The sequence below is a fragment of the Cololabis saira genome, chromosome 11, assembly GCF_033807715.1.
Source record: "Cololabis saira isolate AMF1-May2022 chromosome 11, fColSai1.1, whole genome shotgun sequence".
NCBI classification, from domain to species: domain Eukaryota; kingdom Metazoa; phylum Chordata; class Actinopteri; order Beloniformes; family Belonidae; genus Cololabis; species Cololabis saira.
In genome coordinates, this window is record NC_084597.1 from 13613055 (window position 1) to 13637174 (window position 24120).

The 24120-nt window shown below is 38.4% G+C and overlaps 1 protein-coding gene across 1 annotated transcript in view; it reads right to left on the minus strand.

Moving 5' to 3' along the window:
- Positions 1 to 9781: 9781 nt before the first annotated feature.
- Positions 9782 to 24120, minus strand: part of map1b (microtubule-associated protein 1B) — a 28114-nt gene continuing 13775 nt past the window's right edge. Inside the window, exons 3-7 of the mRNA XM_061733772.1 lie at positions 21282 to 21364; positions 20141 to 20281; positions 13303 to 18604; positions 12984 to 13210; positions 9782 to 11912 (exon numbers count right to left, since the gene is read on the minus strand). Coding sequence (XP_061589756.1) covers positions 11757 to 11912; positions 12984 to 13210; positions 13303 to 18604; positions 20141 to 20281; positions 21282 to 21364 — 5909 coding nt within the window. The 3' untranslated portion in view covers positions 9782 to 11756. The remainder of the gene's footprint in view (positions 11913 to 12983; positions 13211 to 13302; positions 18605 to 20140; positions 20282 to 21281; positions 21365 to 24120) is intronic.

A 24120-nucleotide genomic window follows, 5' to 3' on the forward strand; every position in this document is an offset into this window, starting at 1 on the left:
AACCACCAATAAACATCTTGCCAAAAAAGCTTTGTGACCGAACAAGAACATGTGTGATGAGTGAAGCTGCACTTATAGGAAGAAAAAAAATCACATAATTAATGTTATTAAGTACAATTACTTTCAAATTTGACAACGTTAGAGGAGCTTGACATGCAAACTTTAGATTCAAGGAACATTTACCAAAATTATGACAATGCCACTTGTAGCCAATTTAGAGTTGTGCTGTGTGTGTATGTGTGGGTGGAGGTTGTCATTGCATCACCTGCACACCTGTGGGCATAGGAGGTAATTGTCAATCAGAGGTTAGTTAAGGGAGACACAGGTGATCAGGTGCAGGGGAATTAGGAGCTGGGAAGCCACACAGTTTTTCAACCGTGCACAAAGAATTTGTGTGGGTCCGTATGGTTGTTCTATACAGCAGCTTAATGTGTAGTTGTTTTTTGATAATACACCGGCTCGTCAGCACCCGGGTTTTTGTAGGTGTTTTTTTTTTTAAGCTTTGCACATGCAAAATAAAGTGTTGAACGCAGCTCCCTGTCGGACCACTTCTTTCGGAACCAGCATGAGTTGGAAATGGCTTCAAATTCCCTCACATGGAATTTTTTGTTGATAGATTGCCATAACACCACTGATGTTTTCCCACATATAGATGTATTTGGAGGAGATGGCTTTCTTCAGCTAGTCAGATTTCTTGTCAGTCCAAAAGTTTATATGTTAGGCTCAAAAGGAAGCTTCATACTATGCATTTATTTCTTTAACTCAAATAATGTCCAGAACGTTCTTGGAAAAAATAGATAACATGTATATTTTCAATCTTTCTTTTCGTACAGGTATTTTTCCTGACAGAATGAAAACTGCAAAGGTTATTCCACTTTTTAAAACAGGAGACAAACACAGTTTAACTAACTATAGGCCAGTGTCTCTGCTTTCACAAGTTTCAAAAGTGCTTGAAAAATTGTTTGTGAAAAAACTTGATAGTTTTCTTGAAAAGAACAAACTGCTGAGTGAGAGTCAGTATGGTTTTCGAACAAACAGATCAACATCCTTAGCATTAATGAAAATAGTAGAATAGATAACAGCAATTGAATGTAAAAAATACACAGTAGGAATATTTATTGATTTAGAAAAAGCAATTGACACGATAGATCACAATATTTTAATTTCTAAATTGCAAATGTATGGGATGAGAGGTGTTGTTTTGAAATGGTCGTGCAGTTATTTAGAGAACAGACAACAGTATGTACAGTTTGCTGGTAATGAATCTGTGTGCAGGAAAATTGAGTGTGGTGTTCCCCAAGGCTCGGTCCTTGGACCTAAGCTATTTATTTTATATGTTAATGACGTATGTGAGGTTTCAAAAACATTACAATTTGTTTTGTTTGCGGACGACACAAATCTTTTTAGTTCAGGAGACAATTTGAAAATGTTGATGGACAGCATTGAAAAAGAAATGGTTAAATTGAAAAAATGGTTTGATAAGAATAAGTTATCACTTCATTTAAAAAAAACTACGTTCATGGTATTTTCTAAACAGAAGCAGGATGAAAAGGTGTCTTTGTGTATCGATGGATCTGATATTGAAAGAGTGCATCAGTTTAGATTTTTGGGTGTAATTATAGATGAAAACCTCACATGGAAATCTCAGGTAAATTATGTTAAAACTAAGGTATCAAAGAATATTTTTGTTTTGAACAAAGTGAAACATGTTTTAGATTATAAGACAGGGCTGTACGCTTACTTTTTTGAATGGTAGCACTGGTGCTAGCAAGTTAAAAATTTTAGTAGCACAAATAAAAATTTACTAGCACACCCGGGTGGACAGTTAGTAGGGGTGTAACGATACACTAATCTCACGATACGGTACGATACACGATATTGAGGTCACGATAACGATACGATATTATAGCATTATTTTTTTAACAACCTTGAATGAGGAACATATGACTGGAAAAAATTGTCTTTTATTTGAAAGACACAAAATACAAAACAATACTGTGCGTTTGCCCTATTGTAACAGTTTGTAATGCTTTATAACTGTTTAAGTTTTAAAGAGAAAGCCAGGCCAACCTTTTTACACAAACTGAACTAAAAGTAAAGGTCAGGTTTGCATTATGCATCTTCAGTTTCATACAATGAAAATATTTTGCCACAAACTGAATAATTTCTCTCATGTATGATTTGACTTTTTTCTTTTCCAGAAATTTAACCACTAAAATTAAATAAATAAATAAAAGTAAATAAATACATACAATTTTACATCATAAAAAAGATTGATTCATGCTCACCTTATAAGTGTAAGAGGAGATTTATATTGGTTATTTTGGTAATTCAGGGTTCATTATTTTATAAATATATTCTTTATATTCTGATGTAAATCAGGGACTATAATTACACTAGTCAGTTTATCTGTAGTTGTTAATATGTTTTAGATTGGGCGGAGTGATACAGCACTAGCTCCTGTGTTGATGTTCTAAAATCCTACACTGTTGAGCGGACAGTAAAGTACTCTCAAACTCAGCAGAAGTTGTCCTCTGTTTATCCTACTCACGACCCGAAAAAGGTTTAATTTAATAAGGTAAGGCTTAACTCTACACCAGACTTAAAAGTTCAGAGCTCAAAACCCTGCTAGAGTCCCGTGATCGGGACCGCAAAAAGGTACTACTTTCTTCTGAGCGGAGTAAGATTTTGGTCCGCGTTTCGAGGCGCAGTCGGCGCGCGCGGTCGGATCATGGATGTATTAATAGTATTAATAGCCTTTCCACACGGCGCCCCGGCCGTATGGTCGCGAAAATACGGTATTTATATATGAAATGTCAGAATAGGTAATTTTTTTGACGATACCCCGGTTGAGAAAGGCTGATGTAAGTCAAGAGACATTCATAATGATTTTCAAACTTTTTTTAACATGACCCCAGCGCAACTCACTCGCAGAAATGCGAGTGGATACATATTTCTCTTCGCACCGGATGATTTTTATTCGCAAATGCGATGAAAACTGTCGCACTGTACAGCCCTGTAAGACAATGTGAATTTTGTATTGCTCACTTATTTTGCCTTATTTTAGTTATTGTGTCGAAGTTTGGGGGAATACATACACAACAAATATCAAGCTTTTGTTTATTTTACAGAAGAGCGCAGTACGGATCATACATAAAAAGGAGGCAAGAGAACACACCAATGGACTCTTTATCAATGCAGGATTAATTAAACTGAAAGATATTGTTGAGTTACAGACTTTATTAGTTATGTTCAAGGCAAAAGGCAGAATATTGCCTGAAAATATACAACGTTTTTTTGTGTTTAGTTCAGAAAATAAGGACCATAGGAGGAAATTTGATTTTAAACATCCGTTTGCACGCACCACTTTAAAACAAATGTGTATTTCAGTATGTGGTGTAAAATTATGGAACTCCTTAACAATTGATTTAAAGGATTGTAAAAATATTCACCAGTTCCAGAAATTGTATAAAGACCACACAATTAGTCAATATGAATTTAACGGGTAAAATATCTTTTGTTGTTTTTTTGTTTTTGGTGTTGTTGGTGAGTTATTGTGTATGTTTTCTTATTTTTAGTTTTGTTTTGTTTTGTTTTTTTCATTATTTTTTTTTGGTATTATATAAGCAGCGGCTGTTGAACAGACGGACAGACCATCTTCATATGTATTTTATTTTTTTGAGAAAGGGGCTTGTAATATAAGGCTTTCTTCTTCTTGCCCCCCTTTTCGATCATGGAATGGAATGTATGTGAACTACCATTTCCATGATACGGAATAAATAAAATTGAAATGAAATATGTTAAGACACACTGGTAAATAAAAATGTAACAATTATACATATTTATGTCTGAAAAGATTGAGTTATTCTCCTATAATGTTGCATAATATATAACGTTGCATAATAAAGATTACATACACAATAAAGACAAAAATAGACAAAAACTGCATTTTAGAGTTACAAAAAAGTGCCAACAGGTGGATGATTTCAGGGTCCTTCCAGCTAGAAGTCTGCTGGCAACCACAGTATGTCACGCCATGATGCTGGTAGCCTTGGTCAACTACAACAGGTCTAAGCCCAGTAGCCACGGGTCCTAGCAGAGCACTGCTAGTCCTCATTACAGCTCTGGCAGCCCTTGTTTCAGATGTCATTTTGGTAGTGAGATTTAAAAATGAGGATGCTCGGACAGATTTCATTACTAAATGAAAAGTAATACCAATTATCATCATCACATAGCGCCACAGAGTGAGGACAAACAGGCTTCAAAAGCACTCTTCAGAAAATCTACAGGTGCCCCTCAGAGTGGGTTTGTCCAGTTCTTTTTATACAGATTATGGTTTTTGATTACCTAAACTATGTATGAAATACATAGAACTACTGTCATGATACAAATGTGGACAGTAATATGATTTACAGCCGTCACACTGATTTACAGCCACCAAACACTGCACAGGGCTGCAGCAACTGCCTACTCATGTCACTTCATGTCAATGTACCCACTGACCTATGCAGAATTACACAACAGAACGTGCATCCACAAAAAATAGCTCTGCTGTTAAGGCCATGTCTGGGTCAAACCTTTCAATTTAAGGCCTGACATGCTCAATGTTGACTGCCTGTGACTTTTGTTTTCATTATTTTATAATTTTATAAGAAACATGTTAGTGTTCATGGAGTGCATGTGTTAAATCCATTACAGAATTATGTACATACATAATTATACGTAGAATTATGTATTTAATCCATTATAGAACCTCATACTTTAATGGCTTTTCCTCTGAAGGCAGTTGGAGGACTGGACTCTTCTCCAATTCTGAAGCCATTTAGACGTTTTTTGTAACAAAATGAGCAGTGCCTCTTTTTAAACAAACAATCGCAGGCAGAGGAAATGAGACTGTGACAAGGAAGTTCCCCCTCTGTTGCCCTGGCAACACGATCTCAGCCCATCCAGCTGAGATTGCTTGCTCAGCCAATCAGACACAGGGCCTTTAGATAATTTATGGCTTCCTGCAAGGTGTATGAGTCCCTGTCTCTTAAACTGCACATGCATGCTTGCACTGATTTAAAACTTGCTCTCTCGCATACATCGTAGACAGAGACAGATTACTACATACAACATATGAAACTGTAGTTAGAGTGCAAGCTGAGCGTTTTGTTTGGTAGCAGTTAGATGATGTGATCAACAGGAAATAAAATCATTATGCTGTATGTAGGGGTTCTATTTTAACACATACTCTGATTTCCCCTGATAAACAGCCAGGTTCTGCCTGCAGGTCGTAGCTCTTACATTTTCTTTGATTTATCCTTGTGTGCCTTTCCCTTTGGTTTTGGAAAGTGCCTTGGGGTATCCCATCATGATTAATAAATGTCCCGTCTCACATGGTTTTAGAGCAGAATAAAACAGCTGGTAGTGACTGCACCCCACCACAGTTATTAAGCCACTGCCCTTCGACGGCAGAATCAGATCCATCTGTAGCGTTACTCGTGATGTGCATTCATATGCAGGCGTGCTCAGTCTGTGACTGATTTTCTTCTAAAATCATAAAACCCTGTGGATGTGTGTTGGATTTGTAGACGTGCCTGGAATCCTCTCTCATTTGCATAGCTGTTAAATAATGTAATAGGTCATGCAGGGAAATATAAAAGCTGCGCACTTGCTGGTATGCTGTATATTCATTCACATGGTATGTGGTTGCTCACTGAGAGACAAGTGATGGTGTGGAGACATGCGCTCTTCATAATCTGCTCTTTCTAAATCAGAGTCACATGAGCTGTCTGTCAGGTTACTACATTCAGGAGGAAAAATCATATTTCTAGTTATTTCTTTTTGCTTAACTATATATCTGAAATTTTATCTTATTTCTCCTTATGTATATTGCCCATACATTGATTTTCTTTACCTTATTACTGTAATCAAAGCATCAAGCATGCAGACAAAAACACATCCAGTCTCCAGATGATCACATACTGTAATAACAATGACTATAGATCAAAAGCTTTAACATCTGTTGTCATGAAATGCTTTGAAAAAACTCATTATTCACATACTTTAAACTCAGGTTGCCATCAGAATGGACCCCCTGCAGTTTGCATACAGGCAGAACAGGAGGATGCCATCATGACTCACCTCACCAGTAAACACCTTGAAGATCCTAGGGCTTATCCCAGGTTTTATTTATAGACTCTAGCTCTGCTTTTAATACAATTCAGCTGCATTTATTTGTACTGAAGTTAGTTGAAATGGGCGCGAATCCCCAGGTTATTAAAAGGTTTTAATCATTCCAATCAGCCGGGTCACACAGCAGGTCACGGTTATAATCTCCCTCTCAGAGATCAAACAATGTAACACAGGAGCACCGCAGGGTTGTGGCAGTTCTCCTGTATTCTTTACTTCTGTACACTGACAACTGCAGAATCAAGAATAACTGCAGAATCAAGAATAAGAGCAACTGTATCATCAAATTATCGGACGACACGATTGTTCTGAGCTTGCTGCATTGAGATGACAATCCTACGACTACGAGTATTAGGGCCAAACTAAGACAAAAAAATTTGGGAAATTACGAGAAAGTCATAATATAATGAGAATAAAGTCGTAAAATTACGAGAATAAAGTCGTAATGTTGTGAGAATAAAGTCGTAATAGAATAAAGTCGTAATATTATGAGAATAAAGTCGTAATATTACGAGAATAAAGTCGTAAAATTGCGAGAATAAAGTCGTAATGTTGCGAGAATAAAGTCATAATATTATGAGAATAAAGTCGTAAAATTACGAGAATAAAGTCGTAAAGTTGTGAGAATAAAGTCGTAATTAGAATAAAGTCGTAATATTATGAGAATAAAGTCGTAAAATTACGAGAATAAAGTCGTAAAGTTGTGAGAATAAAGTCGTAATTAGAATAAAGTCGTAATATTATGAGAATAAAGTCGTAATATTACGAGAATAAAGTCGTAAAATTGCGAGAATAAAGTCGTAATGTTGCGAGAATAAAGTCGTAATATTATGAGAATAAAGTCGTAATATTATGAGAATAAAGTCGTAATATTACGAGAATAAAGTCGTAAAATTCCGAGAATAAAGTTGTGACATTACGAGAATAAAGTCGTAATGAATAAAGTGGTAATTTATGAGAATAAAGTCATAATATTATGAAAATAAAGTGGTAATTTATGAGAACTCTAACAGGAAGAGCCTCTTCTCCCTGTGTTAAAATGAAGAATATTGAGCATCTTGTGAAGTTATATTTATACATTTATAATATATTACAAGTTTATTCTCGTAATATTACGACTTTATTCTCGTAATATTATGACTTTATTCTCATAATTTTATGACTTTATTCTCATTACATTATGACTTTATTCTCGTAATTTCCTTTTTTTGTTTTTTTGTTTGGCCCTAATACTCCGTCGTACAATCCCTCAATTTACCACAAGGAAATAATTTCCTCCGAGCCCTGGTGTGACAGGCCACACCTTATTTTAAACATGAATGAAACAAAAGAAACGCTGTCGGATCCTAAAGGGCTAAGGACCCATGGCAGTGTTGTTATTGATAAATGTGCCACTGGATTATGGATGCGAGACTAAAATGGTGTGAACATGCGTGGTCTCTATAAGCTGGGTCAGAGAGTTCATTTGCTCAGGAGGTTGAGCCTATTTGGGGTTAGCGAATAAATATGTTGCTGTTTTTCCACTGCTGTGCTCGGAAGTATCATTAAGTACGGCATGGCAGCCTGAGCCTGGTATGGCACCTTAATGATCCAGTCAACAAACAAAATTGCATGTTTGTTCAAACTGCTATGAAAAGTGATCAAACAAAACCGCAAAATCCTCAATGACCGTCAACACTACCATCAGGAAGAAGCTAGAGAGCCAGCAGACACAAAAGTAACCACTTTGCCTCTCCTTCGTCCCTTCATCTACAACACTCTTAAACAACTAAAAGTCATATCTATCTTAATTTTTATTATCTGATCACATTTCTTCAGCATACCTTATTATTAGTCTTTATTGCCTCTGGTTTTAGGAATTTCATTTTACTTTTTGGACTATTTTTTTTCTTAGTCCATTGTCTCCCTATGTGCCTTATACTGTGCAATATGAACCTGCTGCTTACGGATGTTTTATCTTTGCTGAACCTCCAGTGTGTATGGTATATCTGCAGCTGTGTTCAGCAGTTTTAAGACCAAAACAAATTTCCTTCGGAACAATAAAGTTTATCTCATCTTAACTTACATATGCTGCAGAGAGTTCTGACTGGACTCACCAAGAGAGATTATTTCTATTTTTTTTTTTTTTAATTTTATGTTTTAGCTTCCAGAAGTCCAGAATATAATTTAAAAATCCTCTTCTCAAAAAGTAAAAGCCAATGTTCTTCTATTCCAGCTTGTGTTCAAGGCTTCCTCACATTAAAGTTTTTTTTTTCTTCCCGCAGTCACCAAGTACCTACTTGTGGAGTAAAGAACCATTCAGAATATTTCTATATAAAACACTGCTTGGTGCCATTGTGCTTTAAATTAAATGAAAGGTTATCTCAAAAGCACATGAAGTCAGAAGGATTAATGACGTGAGAATTATGAATGTCTGTACATTTTATAGCAATCCATGCTTGTTGAGATAAAAATATTTCTTAACCCTAGTAAGGTCTTCAGACAGCTAACCAACAGAGCCTTCCCCAAAACATTCATCCATCCATCCATACAGATCTGCAGGAGCCTATCCCAGCTAGCAGTTTGTGAAAAAGGCGGGGATGCACTCTGGAAAAACTGCCAGTCCATCGCAGGGACGGTTCAATATATTTATACTATTTCCATACAAAGTAAACTGCTAAATTTAACATACACAGTGTAAACTATGAGTAATTAAACACGCAAACACCCTCTTATTTACTTTCATTACATGACGATAAGAATGCATAAATGCAGCAATGGGCTTACACTTTAAATATTTATGTTTTAAATATTTCATAGTGTAGATGCACGATCTAAAATTAACTTTTGGTTTAACTGCCAACAGCAAGTAAAGAGATTACATTTACCAGCGAACATTAATATACAGACATAAAATTGCATTATGTATTTTTCAGCTAAAACTAATCGTCTCTTAATGTTTGCATGAATAATTAAACATTTTAGAACTTGTTATGGGAGTATCAAATCTACAAATTTATTCTGAATCTCTTTCAATAAATAAAAATGCATAGGATTTATTTACTTGGATTTTCTCTCAACCGCTTCCTGTCCTAATACCATCAACATTGATTTTCACTAAACCAAAGGTAACTGGGTAATCTGGAGCAATGCCACAGTGGAATCAGTAAATCAGACTGTAACACACAGATGTTCATAAATCATCAAGGCTCTGTCCATGATGTATATTTGCAATCAATTCTGTTTAACGATCAGAACTTAAATCACCAAACATGTTCTAAGAAGCCATTTGTCCTCCTGCAGGGTGCCAACATCACACCCCCAACTTTAATTCCAAGACGGGAAGTGCTGATCCCTTTTCAACAGCCTCTGTCTCGCTATGCTGCTGTTTTTACTAAATACAGTGTTGTTATGAATTAGCATTGATTCCAGTGTCAATTTTGCAACTGGAACATAGTCACCTTTATCCTGGCCAGCCATCCTAATTCTTTTCTTCTTCTATCAGAGGAAGTAGTTTGCTTTCTCTGGGTTCGACTTTGGCTTGTTTAATAATGCACAGAATAAAATGTCTTTAACGCCACTGAAATCTATGAATTGAAAGAAGACTCAGACAAGTCGGTCCTTTTTTTCTTCACAACAGTTTTTATTGTGGTTGTCCTTGAATGTTTACTGTATAGTAGTGAGTCGTCTTACAATAGGTTTGCCACATGGATTCAGTAGAGGAAGTATTGCACACAAAGATCAGAAAGCACTAAGGGATATTTTCACTCGAAACTAATTGCTAGAGGTTACATAGGAGTTTGGGGGGAAAGGGCAAAGAGGATGCGAGATCACAAGACAAATATACCACACAGCTGCAGACAAACAGTTTTAAAGTTCTCCTGGGTGAAAGATGAGGAGAAAAAGGCAGATAAAGAAGCGTAGAGAAAGAAGAAAGAGAAAAAGAGAAATGTCAGTTCAAGTTGAGAGTAAGTTTGATGTTAGTTTGACATTTTCCTGCAGGAAAACCGGTCTGTGGTGTGGTTGTCGTGAAGACCTGGCGTCACTTCAGAAGTATTTACTTCGGTGGATGAGTCCACTTAAGGGCCCAAAACACCCATGCCTGTTGACTGTTGTGTTGTGGTTTGTTAAATGTTTCTCCAGAAGGTGGCCCGTCGGTTGATGTGCGGCCTCTGTACTGTTGGGTTGGTATGTGTCGTGTTTGTGTTAAAGTGACTAGTTTTACTCCACATACTTTCGTCTAAAACACACGTCACTCACGTACACGTCTCTGTGCTGCCTCCCTCATGCTTCTTGTACAAACTAATTCGCTGTCATTCTGGCCTACGTTTCCAGCAAATGTGCTTTTCTTTCTTTTTTTTTTTAAATCACTTTAGCTTTGCTGGTACTCATTTGAAGTTAGTGTGGTATACATGTGTCATAGCACAACTTGCAAAAACTCATACAATGCTCCTCATTCTCTTGAAACACATGTGTAGTGTATGTTGTCCTAAATTTGTAAGTCTGAGCTAAAAACATTAAAACAAAAAAAAAAAGAGAAAAATCCTAAAGTAGCATAAGTCATGCGGGTTTCCCAACCACTCTACAAGCAAAACTATTTATAAATACAGTACAATGCTTTAGAAAAACAAGAAATTTTAGGGTTTATGAAAATATCCTGTCTCCTGAGCTTTACAGCCGTAAAACCCTTTCTCTCCCTTAGCTCATTGATTACATTAAAAAACAATTACAAGAAATAAGATCTGACTTTTTCTTCTAGAAACAATCTTCAAGCCCAGTCCTTGGAAGAGATTTCACAGAAGTGACGAAGGCAAGGGAGGGTGTTGTGAAGCAACTTCCTTTTGCACGGTGTAAAAGGCTCTCTGGACAATCAAGTTTTATAATTTAAATTCAACATAATAAATTATTCCAAAATACACAAGCAGCAACGTAAAATGGACAAATACAGGCATTTATCGAATAATAAATAAAACCTAGTTAAGTTAAAAGACAAAGGAAAAAGGTTTCATAATGGTAGCAGCGCTCTGACTTTCTCATGATTAATATGATGATAGGCATCAGCAAAATGCTCATCGGTGTCAAGTGTATCTTTAATTTCTAAACTTTATTTCACTTCGTAGCCTTTGAACAGTCATTCTAGGATCAACCTCGGGTGTTTGGAGAAACCTGTCCAATCTTTCTGCTAGCTCTACATTCATTTGGATTCCCTAAGGCAGAAACAGAAAAAAGGTGTTACTTTATGCTTTGGTTTGAATAACAGCCATTGTTTCAGAACACAGAAAATGTGGGAAGATTTGTACCCCGGAGGCAGTTAAATTGATTAAAAGATCGATAAATGTTGGTCTAGAGATTGAGAGGAAACTCAATACTCAACGATGGGTAATCTGGGTTGTTTGGTTTCTTATCTTCCCCTGTTCAATCCACTCATAGAAGAATCAGATTGACGGTTGTCCCCCATCTGCAGTTATTGTGTAATAAATGATGTTAATCATCATTTTGGATTTCTATCTTATTCTGTGTTTAAGTGTCTGTTTAGGCTTTATGCTACATGGTTGGATTTCTTTTGCAGAAAACGGTCGCTCCTGGTCTCTTGCAGAACAGGCCTACATTTCTATCTTACAAGCTGGGAAGGACTCATCCTGCATGACGACCGTGCTGCTGCTGGCCAGGACCATGATGTTGAGCTCCTGCTGCTTGTCGTGGGTCTCTTGGTACCACTCCCTCATTACATCCGTGTCATGAGTCGGAATCAGAGTGACCTGAAACAACACAGAAATACATTTCTGTTCTTTAGGGCTGTAGATATTTGGATATTCATTCTTCAGCTGGTTTTCAGTTAAGATATTTGGACATGTGAATTTAATTGTATGCACATAATTCGTAAGCCGCCATTTACAAAACTCAGCGCTCTCACTCACTGGTGGCCGTGAACGCCACCTGGCCCTTACACACAGAGCTTATGTCCTCTCAGTTCGGCCTCTGAAACTACCTTTAAAGGTGGAACAGAATTGCTACAAAAAATTCCTAATTTTTCTATTTCAGGATACACGCTCGACGCTCACACAAAATGAGATAAACATTAACAAATATGTCCTAGCTTGAAAGTGTGGGTGTCAGCAGCTTTTGAGAAGTAAACATAGGAAAGACTTGAGAAAAATAATTGAACACATTTAAAAAAAGAATGATCTTTAAAGAAAGATCTAATAAATTAGAAATTGTCTTTCTATGGGGCGTAAAGTAATTCAAGGATTCAAGGAATTTCAGGACATAAAAATGCATTCATCAATAGCAAATACAACTATACTGGCAAGGGATTACTTTAGGATATTATATATTTGACTTTAAAGGAGCCGTCTGTAAGAAATGGCCAAAACTGGTACTGCAGTCACTTTCAAAATATTGTTGAGCGGCGTGTACCCTCCCCCTCCTCCCCCCGACCAGAGGTTGCCAGGTAGGCTGCAGAATGCAGTAGGAACGTAGGCTGCCATGGCTGCGATAATTAGAGCGAGCTGGCAACCCGGATGCCGAAACAATACTGAATTGGTGATTGGGAGATAGGTGGAGGGTGGAGCTTCAGGCCAAAACAAAAAATGACAACATAAACATCAGTTGAGGGCTGCAACTCCTCTTTTTAAACTGGAATATCCTGGCTTGAGTGCTGTTGTCAGTGACATAAGTATTTGAAATGAACATGATTTTTAAATGTCTGTTGACATATCGGGGTCATTTTATGATTTGTTTTATTATTGCTCTTACATACAGCTCCTTTAATTTTCCTCTTGGGTCCATAATATACATATTCTTGCTAATACAAACTTGCTGATACATACTTGCATATTGTCTCCCCACTGGGCCTTTCCTTCCAGTAAAGAATCAAGGACCACCCGGCTTGGTTCCTGAGCTGACTGGTCATTGCCACTGACCACATAGTAAGACGACCGCACACATTTAAAGAACTCAGCATCCACATTCTTGGCACTGCAGTGATTGGGGATGTAAACCAAATCCATGTACATGGGAGGACAGTTGGGAGATGACAGTTTTCCACTTCCAACACCTGAAAAAAATATACATCCCTCTTAAATCAAATTTCAAAACATTTAAAAGAAAATGAAACAGCAAATAGACTAAGTGATGAAAGTTTGTTACCTGATGCAGCAGTTTTTACAACTCTGGATGCAGAGGTATTGGTTGCATTTTTGGCATCTTTCCCTTCTCCAACACCCTTCTTTGGAGATGCAGTCTTTGAGTCCTTCACTTTTGATAGACCACTCTTCCTAGCTGGAGAAGACCTTTTCGTCAACTTTTTCTTGCTGGGCTTCTCGACTCCATTTGTATTTGCATTGTGAAGGTTTTCCTCAGCCTTCAGAGCCTCTGGGTCCACCATGCAGACATCATGATGGCCTGAAGTTGGAGCTGGGTCCCTGAGTGCTACTGGAGGAGGATCTCCATGCCTGTAGGTCAGAGTTCTATCAGTTGGAAGAGTCTCAGAGTCATCCTCAGAATCAATGTTTGCATCTGCTGTGATAGAAGGGCATTCTTCCGTCCCTGGTGGAACATCAGAGTCCGTCTGCGATGGAACAGATTCACTGATAGATGTGGGTGGAGTCTCCTCACATTGTTTGGCAGACAGCTTACCTCCTGGAGGTGGTGGCCCTCCTCCTGACTTGGCCAGAGGCTTCTCCTCATCCAAAGCCTTCTCTTCATTAATGAAATATTCCAGAGGATTGGGGTTAATGAATGACGGTGACAACTCAGTCTTGGGGTGTCGGTACTCACAAGAAGTGACTAGGCAGAGGTCTACATCTGTTTTAGATGGAGAACAGGGGCTCCTCTTTGTAGAATCTGGTTCTCTAGAGCCACAGACAGAACTGTGATTGCATGGCTCAGTGGAGATAGGTAGCTGTAATGGTAAAGAAACTTTGGGACTCAGAGGAGGAGATTTTTTCTCACGCATGGAACTCTCAGATGTAAAAGAAATTGCCTCTTCTGTCTGGACAAGTGTTTCTCCTTTGAAAATATTAAAAGAGGGGGATGGGGAAGTGGTTTGGGGAGGTGAAGGTGACTTGTCATATTTCTGCTGTGAATCACATTTAGCCATGTGTTCCACAGATTGTAAAGGTGGACTGGCACTGACTTTAGCTGGGGAACTTCCTAGCACTGGAGATGGCTCATTAGAATGGGGAGAAAGGGTGAGAGATGATGCTTTTGGAGTAGCTGGAGACTCCACGACAGTACGTGTGATCTCTGTCATTTGACAGGGGGTTGAGACAGATGGAGTAGACTGAGATGCATCAGATGGGGTTGCAGAAGTGGCACGGACCGAATCAATCTCATCAAAAAGGAAAGGGTGCTCCTTTGCAAATCTGGTGTCTGCAGATGCTTTCACCTCTGTACCATCTGAGGGACTGAAGTCAACCTCAGTTGGTCCATTCTCAGTAGCACGTGAGCTGCTGCCCACTGACTGGTGCTCTGGAGACTGCTTGCTGAAGTCCAGGGCTAAGGAGTGATCGGGGGACTCCTGGCCAAACTCTATTGACATAGTAGAATGCTCTGGAGATTTTGTGTCCTGTGGTATGTTTTTTGTTTTTGGGGAAATGTCTGGAGAGATAGACATAGGCCTTGGGCTATCTTCCTTGGTTGGAGATCCCTCAGCCTCGTGGAAGGTGGTTGGAGTTTGAACCACAGAGACAGACAACGAGTCATCTACCTCTGTTGAGTGAGGTGAGCCAACTTCAGCATGAAGGGAAGGTGAGCCAGTTGTTGGTTCCGGTAATGAACTTGTGGCAAGGGATGCCGTGGATGCTGACGCTAGATGCGAAAATGTGTCTTCTGCTACCACCTCCTCCAGGGGAGTTCCAGACTTGTCTGATGTAGTGCCCTCTGAAATAGACATCTTACTCTCTTCTTTAAAAGCTGAGGATAGATTGGCATCAGATTCCTGTTTGGTCAGTGGTGCTGAGAACAGGATTGAATGGCCATTTTCTCCGTGTTTCTTAGAATCTATATCTAAGGGTGACTTTTCCATCTTCTCAGGGGATTTCAGCTCAGGTGGTGATGGGCTCTTTGGTGGGGACATTATCTTCTCGATTGGCAAGGAACATTCTAACTCTGGCTCAGGTGTAACTCTGTTGGAGGAATCCTCTTTATCACTTGTGACCTCGACAATGATCAGACCCTGTGATTTGTCTTCTGACACAGGTGGTACGACTCCTGCTTTCTCATCTACTGGTGACTGATAATAAGGTGTGTGGCCAGAAGACTGAGGCGAATTACCTCCTTCCAGAGTCTTGTCATCTGGGCTCATGGAGAAATCAGCTGCTGCTCTTGTGCCCCCTGCCAGCATGGAAGACAGTTCTATTGGAGGAGCAAACATTGAAGGGTGCTCAAAAGTACCCTTGTATTCCACTGATGGAGAACGAACAAGAGGAGTTGTTGCGGATATTGAACTGAGCCTGGCTGAGTCATACTTTTCTGGTGAGTCTTGAGTTGTTGCAAGTCCTTCAGCTTTCCCCTCCAAAGGAAACTCCTTACAAAGTTTATCCTCTTCCAGAGATGAAGGGGGAGATATTGTAGCAGCAGAATGATTGTAGTCCTGGCCTTCTGTGGCATCACTCTGGGAATGATCTGACCCTGACCTATCTTGAAGTGGAGAGAGACTCTTTTTATCAAATTCTCCCGATGCTGATTTCTCAATCCTTCCAATATGTTGTAATGGAGACTCTGTCTCATCATTGGTGGCTTCATCACTTGTGATGTCCCTAGGAGTCAACATCTCATCCAAGGGAGTGGGCACGCTAGAGATGTCAATGGTGGACTGAGTGTGGCCCGATGTGATTGTATAATCCTCAGGAACTTCATCTTTGTTTTCATCATCTGAAGCCGTGCTGCTCTCAAAGCCAACTGGCAGCATTTCATCATGGATAGATGCAGCAGGAGAAATTGGCGAGGACACTTTGGGTGAAGCAGATGCAGACATTTTGGGTGAAGCGGATGCAGACATTTTGGGTGAGGCAGATGCAGACAGTATCTGCTTCTCTGTTTCTCTTGGACTTAGCTGCAGATCTTGCACATTTTTATTAGTCACATCATCAATGTCTTCCACATTGTCTTCTTTTTCCAATTCGTGATCCGGCTGGTGTTCATCTACAAAAGGGGCAGGAATAATTGTATCTACTACCATTGCTTGTGGCTCATGAACTTCTTCTGTTTCTCCTTTCTCTTCATAATCGCCTCCCTCAGGTGTCTCTTCCATTACGGTACCTTCATCTTCAAACTTCTCAGAAACACTGCCATTAAGTTTCCCCTTAAGTGGTTGTTCGTCTGGAGTCTCCCCACTGTCACCTTCAGCTTCTGTTGTGGTTATACCCTCATCAACAGACTCTAATGCCTCAGGTGACTCTTTGCTTTGTATCAGTTCTTCATCGGGCACCACAACAGTTGCATCATTGTCTACAAATTCTTCCGCTCTGAGCTCTTCAAAGTCTTTAGTAAGGTCTTCTGGGGAGGACATCAGAGATCTTACTACTTCTGGATCCTCTACAACGACAGGAGCAGGAGAAGGAGCAGGAGCAGGAGAAGGAGCAGCAGCAGAAGGAGCAGCAGCAGAAGGAGCAGCAGCAGCAGTAGCAACAGCAGCAGCAGTAGCAGCAGCAGCAGCAGTAGCGGCAGCGGTAACAGCACTTGCTGCCACTTTGCTGTCAACTTTGTTCTCCTTCTTTGTCACCTTAGACTTTCCTTTGTCTTTAAACTTTGTTGGAGTTCCTGTATCCTTCTTTGAAGCATCTTCTTTCTTCATGGGTTTGAGATTCTTGTCTTCACCTGCAGTTGATGTCTTTTTTATGTCTTTAGATGTCTTTTTGACATCTTTCTTTTGCTCCTTCTTTTCTTCCCGCTTCTCTTTCATGGGGGAATCTCTTCTGATATCCCTTTTCAAAACTCTTTTTGTCTCCTCTTTCTTTACTTTCTCATCCTTCTTACTCTCATGTTTGGAGGTTTCATCTTTTTTCCCAACTTCCTTTTTTACCTCTTTTTTCTTTTCCATAGATGCTTTGGCCTCTTTCTTAACAATTCTTTCAGCTTTTGGTTTTGCCTCAGACTTCTTTTTTTCTGGAGTTGCATTTGAGACAGTTTGATCTGCCTTTGCTTTTGATTCTTTCTCCGATGCCTTTACCTTTTCCTTTTTCAGCGGGAGTTTTTCTTTTTTCTCTGTCTTTTGTGTTTTTTCTTGAGCTGATTCTGCGTCAATCTTTGCCTTCTCTGGTCTGTCTTCCTTTGACTCTTTTCTGATGGTTTTGCTTGGAGATGGCTTTGGGGTTGATTTTAAGCTCTCTTTGCTGTCTGTTCTGTGTTTCATCTTTGCTTGTTTTAGTGTTGGAGTTGATTGCACGCTGGAAGACAGGGATTTTTGAGTGACAACTGCCTGCTTCAAAAACTCCAAGTGCTTCAGCTTCTCTAAACCTTCAAAGATGTGATCTTGGGTGGCATTTCCAGGAAAGAGAACACGCACAACCTTATCCAAAGGATTTGCAGGGTGCCACACAATAAGTGAGGAGATCGAAGTCAAGTAAGAGACAGGGAACTCGGACTCTTTCCCATTGGGAAGCAAGATGGAAGTTGTGTCTTTTTCACTTCCTGTCCACTGTTTCATAAAGTGCTGCATCTCCTTAGTGTTCTTTGATGGGTTAAGCACGTACATATCAAGCTTTCCAACACCCATTTTCTGGAAAAGTGTGATTGGTTCTATAGTATTTCCCACAGGCTTTTGCAAAGGCTCAATCCTCAGATTTAGCTTGTTTAGAAACTGCTGGGTAAATGCTGCCTCTTCAACCGTCCTGCGCACTTTGTAATTAGGTTCCGGGCTATCCAGGTTTTCAGGAAAATTCACGAAGACGACGCCAATATCTGGGGAAATCATGTTCTTTACCCAGTCACTGTTAGCTGTTGAACCTTGTGACTGTTCCTCCTCAAGCTCTGCCATCTTCCTCTGCAACATACTATTGATGCCTGGTAGATTGTCATCACCAATGTGGGTCAGGAGGATCGAGTCCACTCGGTCTAGATGCCTCACCAGCTTCCAGAAGCATGACCTCCTGTCTGAGCCCCCATTAATAAGCATGTTGAAGCCGTTTACGGCAAACAGAGCAGAGTCACCATGACCCGCTGGGAAAATGTAACAGCACGGCTTGGAGAGTTTCAAGAATCCACCTGATGTTGGGGGTTCAAGCAAGTCAAAAGAAGAAGGGATCTCCACTGATTCAGATAGGTACTCTGTGAATTCGGAGAGGCCTTCCATTTCAGGAAGGATGAGGGCAGAGTTTAGTTTCATGTTAATGAATTCTTGCAGGTTGTGTTTTTCCAAGTTGGAGTTTTTCCAGTCGCCTTGTTCAGGGCAGGAGATTGTGAGGTTGGCTTTGTTGGCTGGGTGAATGGTGCTGAGCAATTCACCAATCTGTGTATGAGAAAAATATCTGATTACTAATTTTTGAAATATGCCTAATGTAGTACTGATATAAATGCACCTTCACAGTAAACATTACTGCATGTTAGCCTTTTTTTGCTGTGCAGTTTCTGAAAAAAAATAAAAAAGTAGTATCTTCTTCCAGAGCTGGTCACTTATCTCTGTCTGGATCCTGTCCTGTGCTATCTATATTTCTTGACCTAACTTGCTTCCATTTAACATGGTCACGCAGTGCCCTAGGACAAACATCATTGCTTCAGACTTGCGAATCCATACTGTATGTTACACCAAGCTGATTTAGTGATCTAACCTCAAATGACATGATATAATTGGTTTCTTTGGAGAAAAAAAACATAATTCTATCAAGTCCTGCAGGGTAAATAAAGAATTGCCACTAACCACCATTGGTCAATGTCATGTTGTTGCCAAGAGTTGTCAAGGTGTTTGATCCAGCTTAAATAAGTAAACCGAGAAGCCCTTTTAGGAATGACTACATATTGCACAACAATCTCAAAGCAAAACCCCTCCACCACCGTACTGAACAGTGGGAATGAGATGCTTTTACTGATATGTAGTTAACTCTTGCAAGATATACCCCTGTTCTTTGGCCACAAAACAACGTTTATGTCTCAATTTTTCTTGTCAGGTCCAAAGGAAACTGTACCAAAAATCTTGTGGTTTGCACACCTAGGGTGGGCTATCATGTTCTTGTTAGGGAAATTAAGCTTTTCTTTCCAAAGCATCCACACTTGTTCCGTAATTTTCTTTCTGTAATGCAATGAACTTAAACATTTACTATGAAAACTGAACCCTGCAGTGTGAAAGAGTGGGTACTTCATTGTTTACGCGACTCTATGTGTTGTTATTATAGTTACCTTAAACTTAAGCTGAAGCTAACAGAGGAAGAAACAGCCTGTTCACTGAAATAAAGTTGAAAACTAAAGATTTTTTATTATGCAAACTAAATAAAAAATAAAATGAACAATGCAAAATTAACTGGAATGAAAAAGAATTGCAGCTAAAACTCTGTTCTTCTAATTACTCAAAGGAAAAAAATCCATCCTAGATGTTTTTGTCAATATCTCAAAAACTAAAACAAAATCTAAAGTAAGACTAATTTACTTTTTAATTTTTAAAACTAAAACTAAAACTTCTGATGCACTTGTTAAATTAACTAAAACTAAACTGAACTAAAGAAAAAAATTAAAATAGAAAAAAAAATCCAGACTATTATAACTGACAATGAAATCTTGCATACACTCGATCGTCTGTTTTTATTTATATTTTTTGAGAAAATGTACACATTTTCAATTGTTATTTTTAGCAAAAATAATTACATGTGGTACTTTTAAATGTGTTGTTTGGTGCATTATCATCATAGTAGCTTTTTTCAGCAGATCACAAAATGGTGTACCAATGACAATGTTAAAAAAAGAGGCTTATCTGGAAATGTGTGGATGTCATTGTGAACAAGTCATATTAACATTTTCTTTTCTCATGAAAGGAAAAGTGTGCATATTGGCTAACCTCTTGATCTGTGAATATGTCTATGAACTTGATGAAAGAGAAAGCTCCAGACTGAAGAATCAGTTCACCAGTGTTTTCAGAGCATTGCCCAGAGAGGACCAGAAGCTTGTGCCTGGCGGTGTCTGAGACCATCAAACGAACCTGAAAATTAAAAGAGAAAAGACACATCTGTCTTGAAATTTGAAAAGGTAGAAAATATTTAGAGAGAAGGACTTAGGAGAAAAAATATACAAGTTTTCGTTAACTAAAAGGTGTTTCTTATTTATCTAACTTTTTTTTAGTGATACTTGTATCCTCTGATGGAATCTGTTGGTATTTGCATGTGTCTCTGTATGATTATCTTTGTTGCCCTAAGATACGTGGGAATTTACGTATGTATTTCCTGTGGTAGGCATTTTGTGTATGCGGATCCTGATGCCCCCATGTGGTCAGAATTGGTGTTGCTACATAAAGTGGCTTTAAGAAAAGGCACTCTATGTAGCAACATAGAAAAATTAGAAAACAAAACTCTACTGCAGCAAGCAGCTTATTGACTTTGTGTAAATGGACTACCGCCAGTGTGTCACTCGGATCCATTAGCTGACTTGATCTCTCACTGTTCACTCTGCTATGTTCCCTTTCATCAGTCTACCCTTCTGCCTCTCCCCATCTCTGCTGGTTTTTATTCCACTTCAGCAGCATCAGCTGCTTTGGGCAAGTGACCCAGTCGCTCCTGCTGTGCGATATTATTAATGCACAGTTTAACTGCAGACATGGCTGTGGGGAGACAACGCAGAAAAAAAAAGGTGTTGTGAACAAAATTATGAGTCATCTTTGCTCCTGACTTTTTTCTCATTCTTTCTTGCCATCAAAGCATAAAATGGTTTAAAATTGTCTTTTTTTAATTCAGATTCCACCTGCAGTGGATTTTAACCCTTACAAGGCGCTCCTCAGAGGGCTTGCTTAACCCTTAGCGCCTTGCAAGGGTTAAAATGCTAGCCAGCAGTAATGAGCTGAATTCTTATCCTATTCATGTTGTAATAATTTGTAATGGATCTGTGACACACCCTCTAAACAGTAGGGTAACAAAAACAAATGAAAGAAAACCTAGGAAAGAGAGTACGGCATCAACAGTGCTCATCAACAACAGAAGTTAGTTTACCTCGGTGCAGACGGCTTCATCTGAAGGGTTGATAAGCACCACCGTCTCCAGGATATTACTTTTGTGGTGAAGAATTCTCTGGCCTGGACAGACAGTAGAGGCAAAACATTATTCAATTCAATTCAATTCAATTCAATTCAGTTTATTTGGGAAGGGACAGTGTACATTCATATACATTTAGAATTAAAAATGCAAATGCACCCAATTTTAGCTACAGAGCTAGTTTCCATTGGCAGTCCCCCGGCTAAAAATATAAAAGAAAGACAAGTTAAACAACAAGTTAGAACAAATACAAATAAAGCGTGCAAAAAGTTTCTGTTCTTGTTATTTTGCTTCTATTTAAGATAGAAGGAACAGGAGAACAACCTGACACATCAATCTTCATACTAACACGATCTTAGACCTTTACATATATTACAATAGTGAATACATTACACACATAGTTTCACATTTAGCAGTTAAAAGTTTAGGCGGTAAAGTGCCAAAGTAAGTTAAAGTGCTGGTTACGATTAAAGTGCTGAGGGTTTAAAGTTAAAGTGCTATAATGGGGGAAAGAGAAGGAGGATGGGAGGGACATTAAAAATGTTTTGTTATTTTTTTTAAATATCAGGTTCAGCATAATATAAATAAAACGATTAATAAAAAAGTTATCAATGACAAATTGATCAATTAACTTAGCACATGCAGACAATCTACCAGCTGCACATTACCATGGTAAATGTTAAGTAATTCTGCAAAACGAAGCTCTTTATCAATAAGATTGATGCATTCTCTGGAGGGTGGAGAACAACACCTCATTTAATTTAGCATCTTGACATTAAAGCCTGCATCTGGAGAACATTCTTTGTTGTCAGTTGTCTAATCTGCTCGCTGCCGCCTTTTAGGCGATGATAATACGATCAGGTTTTTGACGTATAATTAGACTTTTATTATTTCTTCATTCAAGTTCACACATCCCTTCAGCTGGCTCATTACGAAGCAATATCAAACCTTTCATGTTTCAGGCATTGTTCATCTTAAAATAAAACATGTAAAATGCTTCTGACGTTTAATTTACTTCTATAACATTGACACAGCATGCCTGCTTGGCTTGGTATTGAACCATGCAACTTTGTGGTCCAGCCTGCATCACTCAAGCGGTCCTGTATGATGTTTGGCATGTATGATACTACAGCGATGCATCACACACCAACACCTCTGTTACCCAGAAGCTAATCAACTCACTACTCTTGGTACTTATCGCACAGGCGGTAAACCTTTGGGTGGTTTTTACTATTCAGCCAGAACTGGGAGAAGAAACAGGATGAGCAAAGCACTGCGGAAGGCTAAATCTGGAACCCGCTTTTACTCCAGGAGCTACTGCCAGGAGCTACAAAGAGAAACAGGTGGCACCGATGCTGAACTTGTTGGACAATAATGAATGACTTATTATTAGCAGCTGGTTTTGGGTGAGCTTGTTGCAGAGTTTACTTGGAAATAGATGATTTATTGCATCAACTCCTAAAAGCAAAAGTAAAAACTATTATCTAAACTGATGTCCGAGAGCGGTGTCTTCCACTAAAACCACTATTCTTGGTGTGAAAGTGTATCAGCCATCAGTGGCAGGATAGTTTGACTTTGTTTTGGTAGTTCTAAGTTTTGTAAAGTCAATTTAGTTCACCATTAGCAGGTATTTGCATATGGATTTTGATTGTTTTAGGATGTTGATCGTCTGAACTAAATAATATTTCTTCTTATATTTCTTAACCTAAATATACAATAGAAAAACCTGTAATGCTAAATTTAAAAAAAAAAACAGTCAAATATCGCAAAACCAAAAGTGCTAAAAAAAAGAAAAAAGAAAAAACACTGTTCAATGGAAACGGTGACCTATACCGCAGCAATACCTTTATTGCAAATTAAAGTTTTGTTGTTATTTTGCCAAAAAGTGAAATGTAAACATGACTATCATGGCTTTATCTTTTATACATTAAATTTAGCTTCACAATACAAAACAGCTAGTATTACCCTCAACATCAGGGCTGTATAAATTATGCTTTTTTCCAGGTTTTCTTTGTTTTATTGAACTATTATGAGTATGCAAAAGCTTTTATTTAGCTTACTTTAAAATATTTGAGAATTTATGTTTATCTATAGATATACAGTATAGCGCAGGCTGCGGTGCAACTGACCATGTCGAAAGCTGGGAACAACCACTCGTACTGCTATTTTTATACTTCTTTGGTATTCTGTCAATTTTGTGGACTTTGCTTTCTTTGCTGGTTAAACGAGGCTTAAGCTCAACAACAAATCAACATGTATTACTTAAAGGAATAGTTAGCATTCTGTTTTAAGGGCAGTTATAGCTGTTTTGAGCTATTTGCAGTAAATGTGATATGTAGTTGTGATAAAATGAAGAATCCTATGATGTATTTATATGAGGTACAATTTTAAATGTGGGGTAAGTGATTGTATGTAATATCTGCTCACCATCTGCTCTATGTTATCCACTAAGCCCATCTCAAGTATGTTGTGAGAAAGATCTGACAGTATCAAAAATCCTTTACATGTACTTTTTGTTAAGTAAATCATTACAACTTTAAACTTGGAGGTAAAAATGTAATACAGAATTTTAAAAGTTTGATTTATAAAAAATGTGAAAAAAAACAAAAAGACAATTCAGTTCTGTACCTTAAGTACAATTTGAATACATTTTCAGCTTCATGCCTTCTCTGAAAACTTTCATTAGTATATCAACTTTTTAATAATTTATTACCCATTATTAAAGCATTCAAATGTTTGATTTTTTAAAATGATTTGTATATTAGTATTGAACCGGCTACTCCCTCAGTCTAAATTG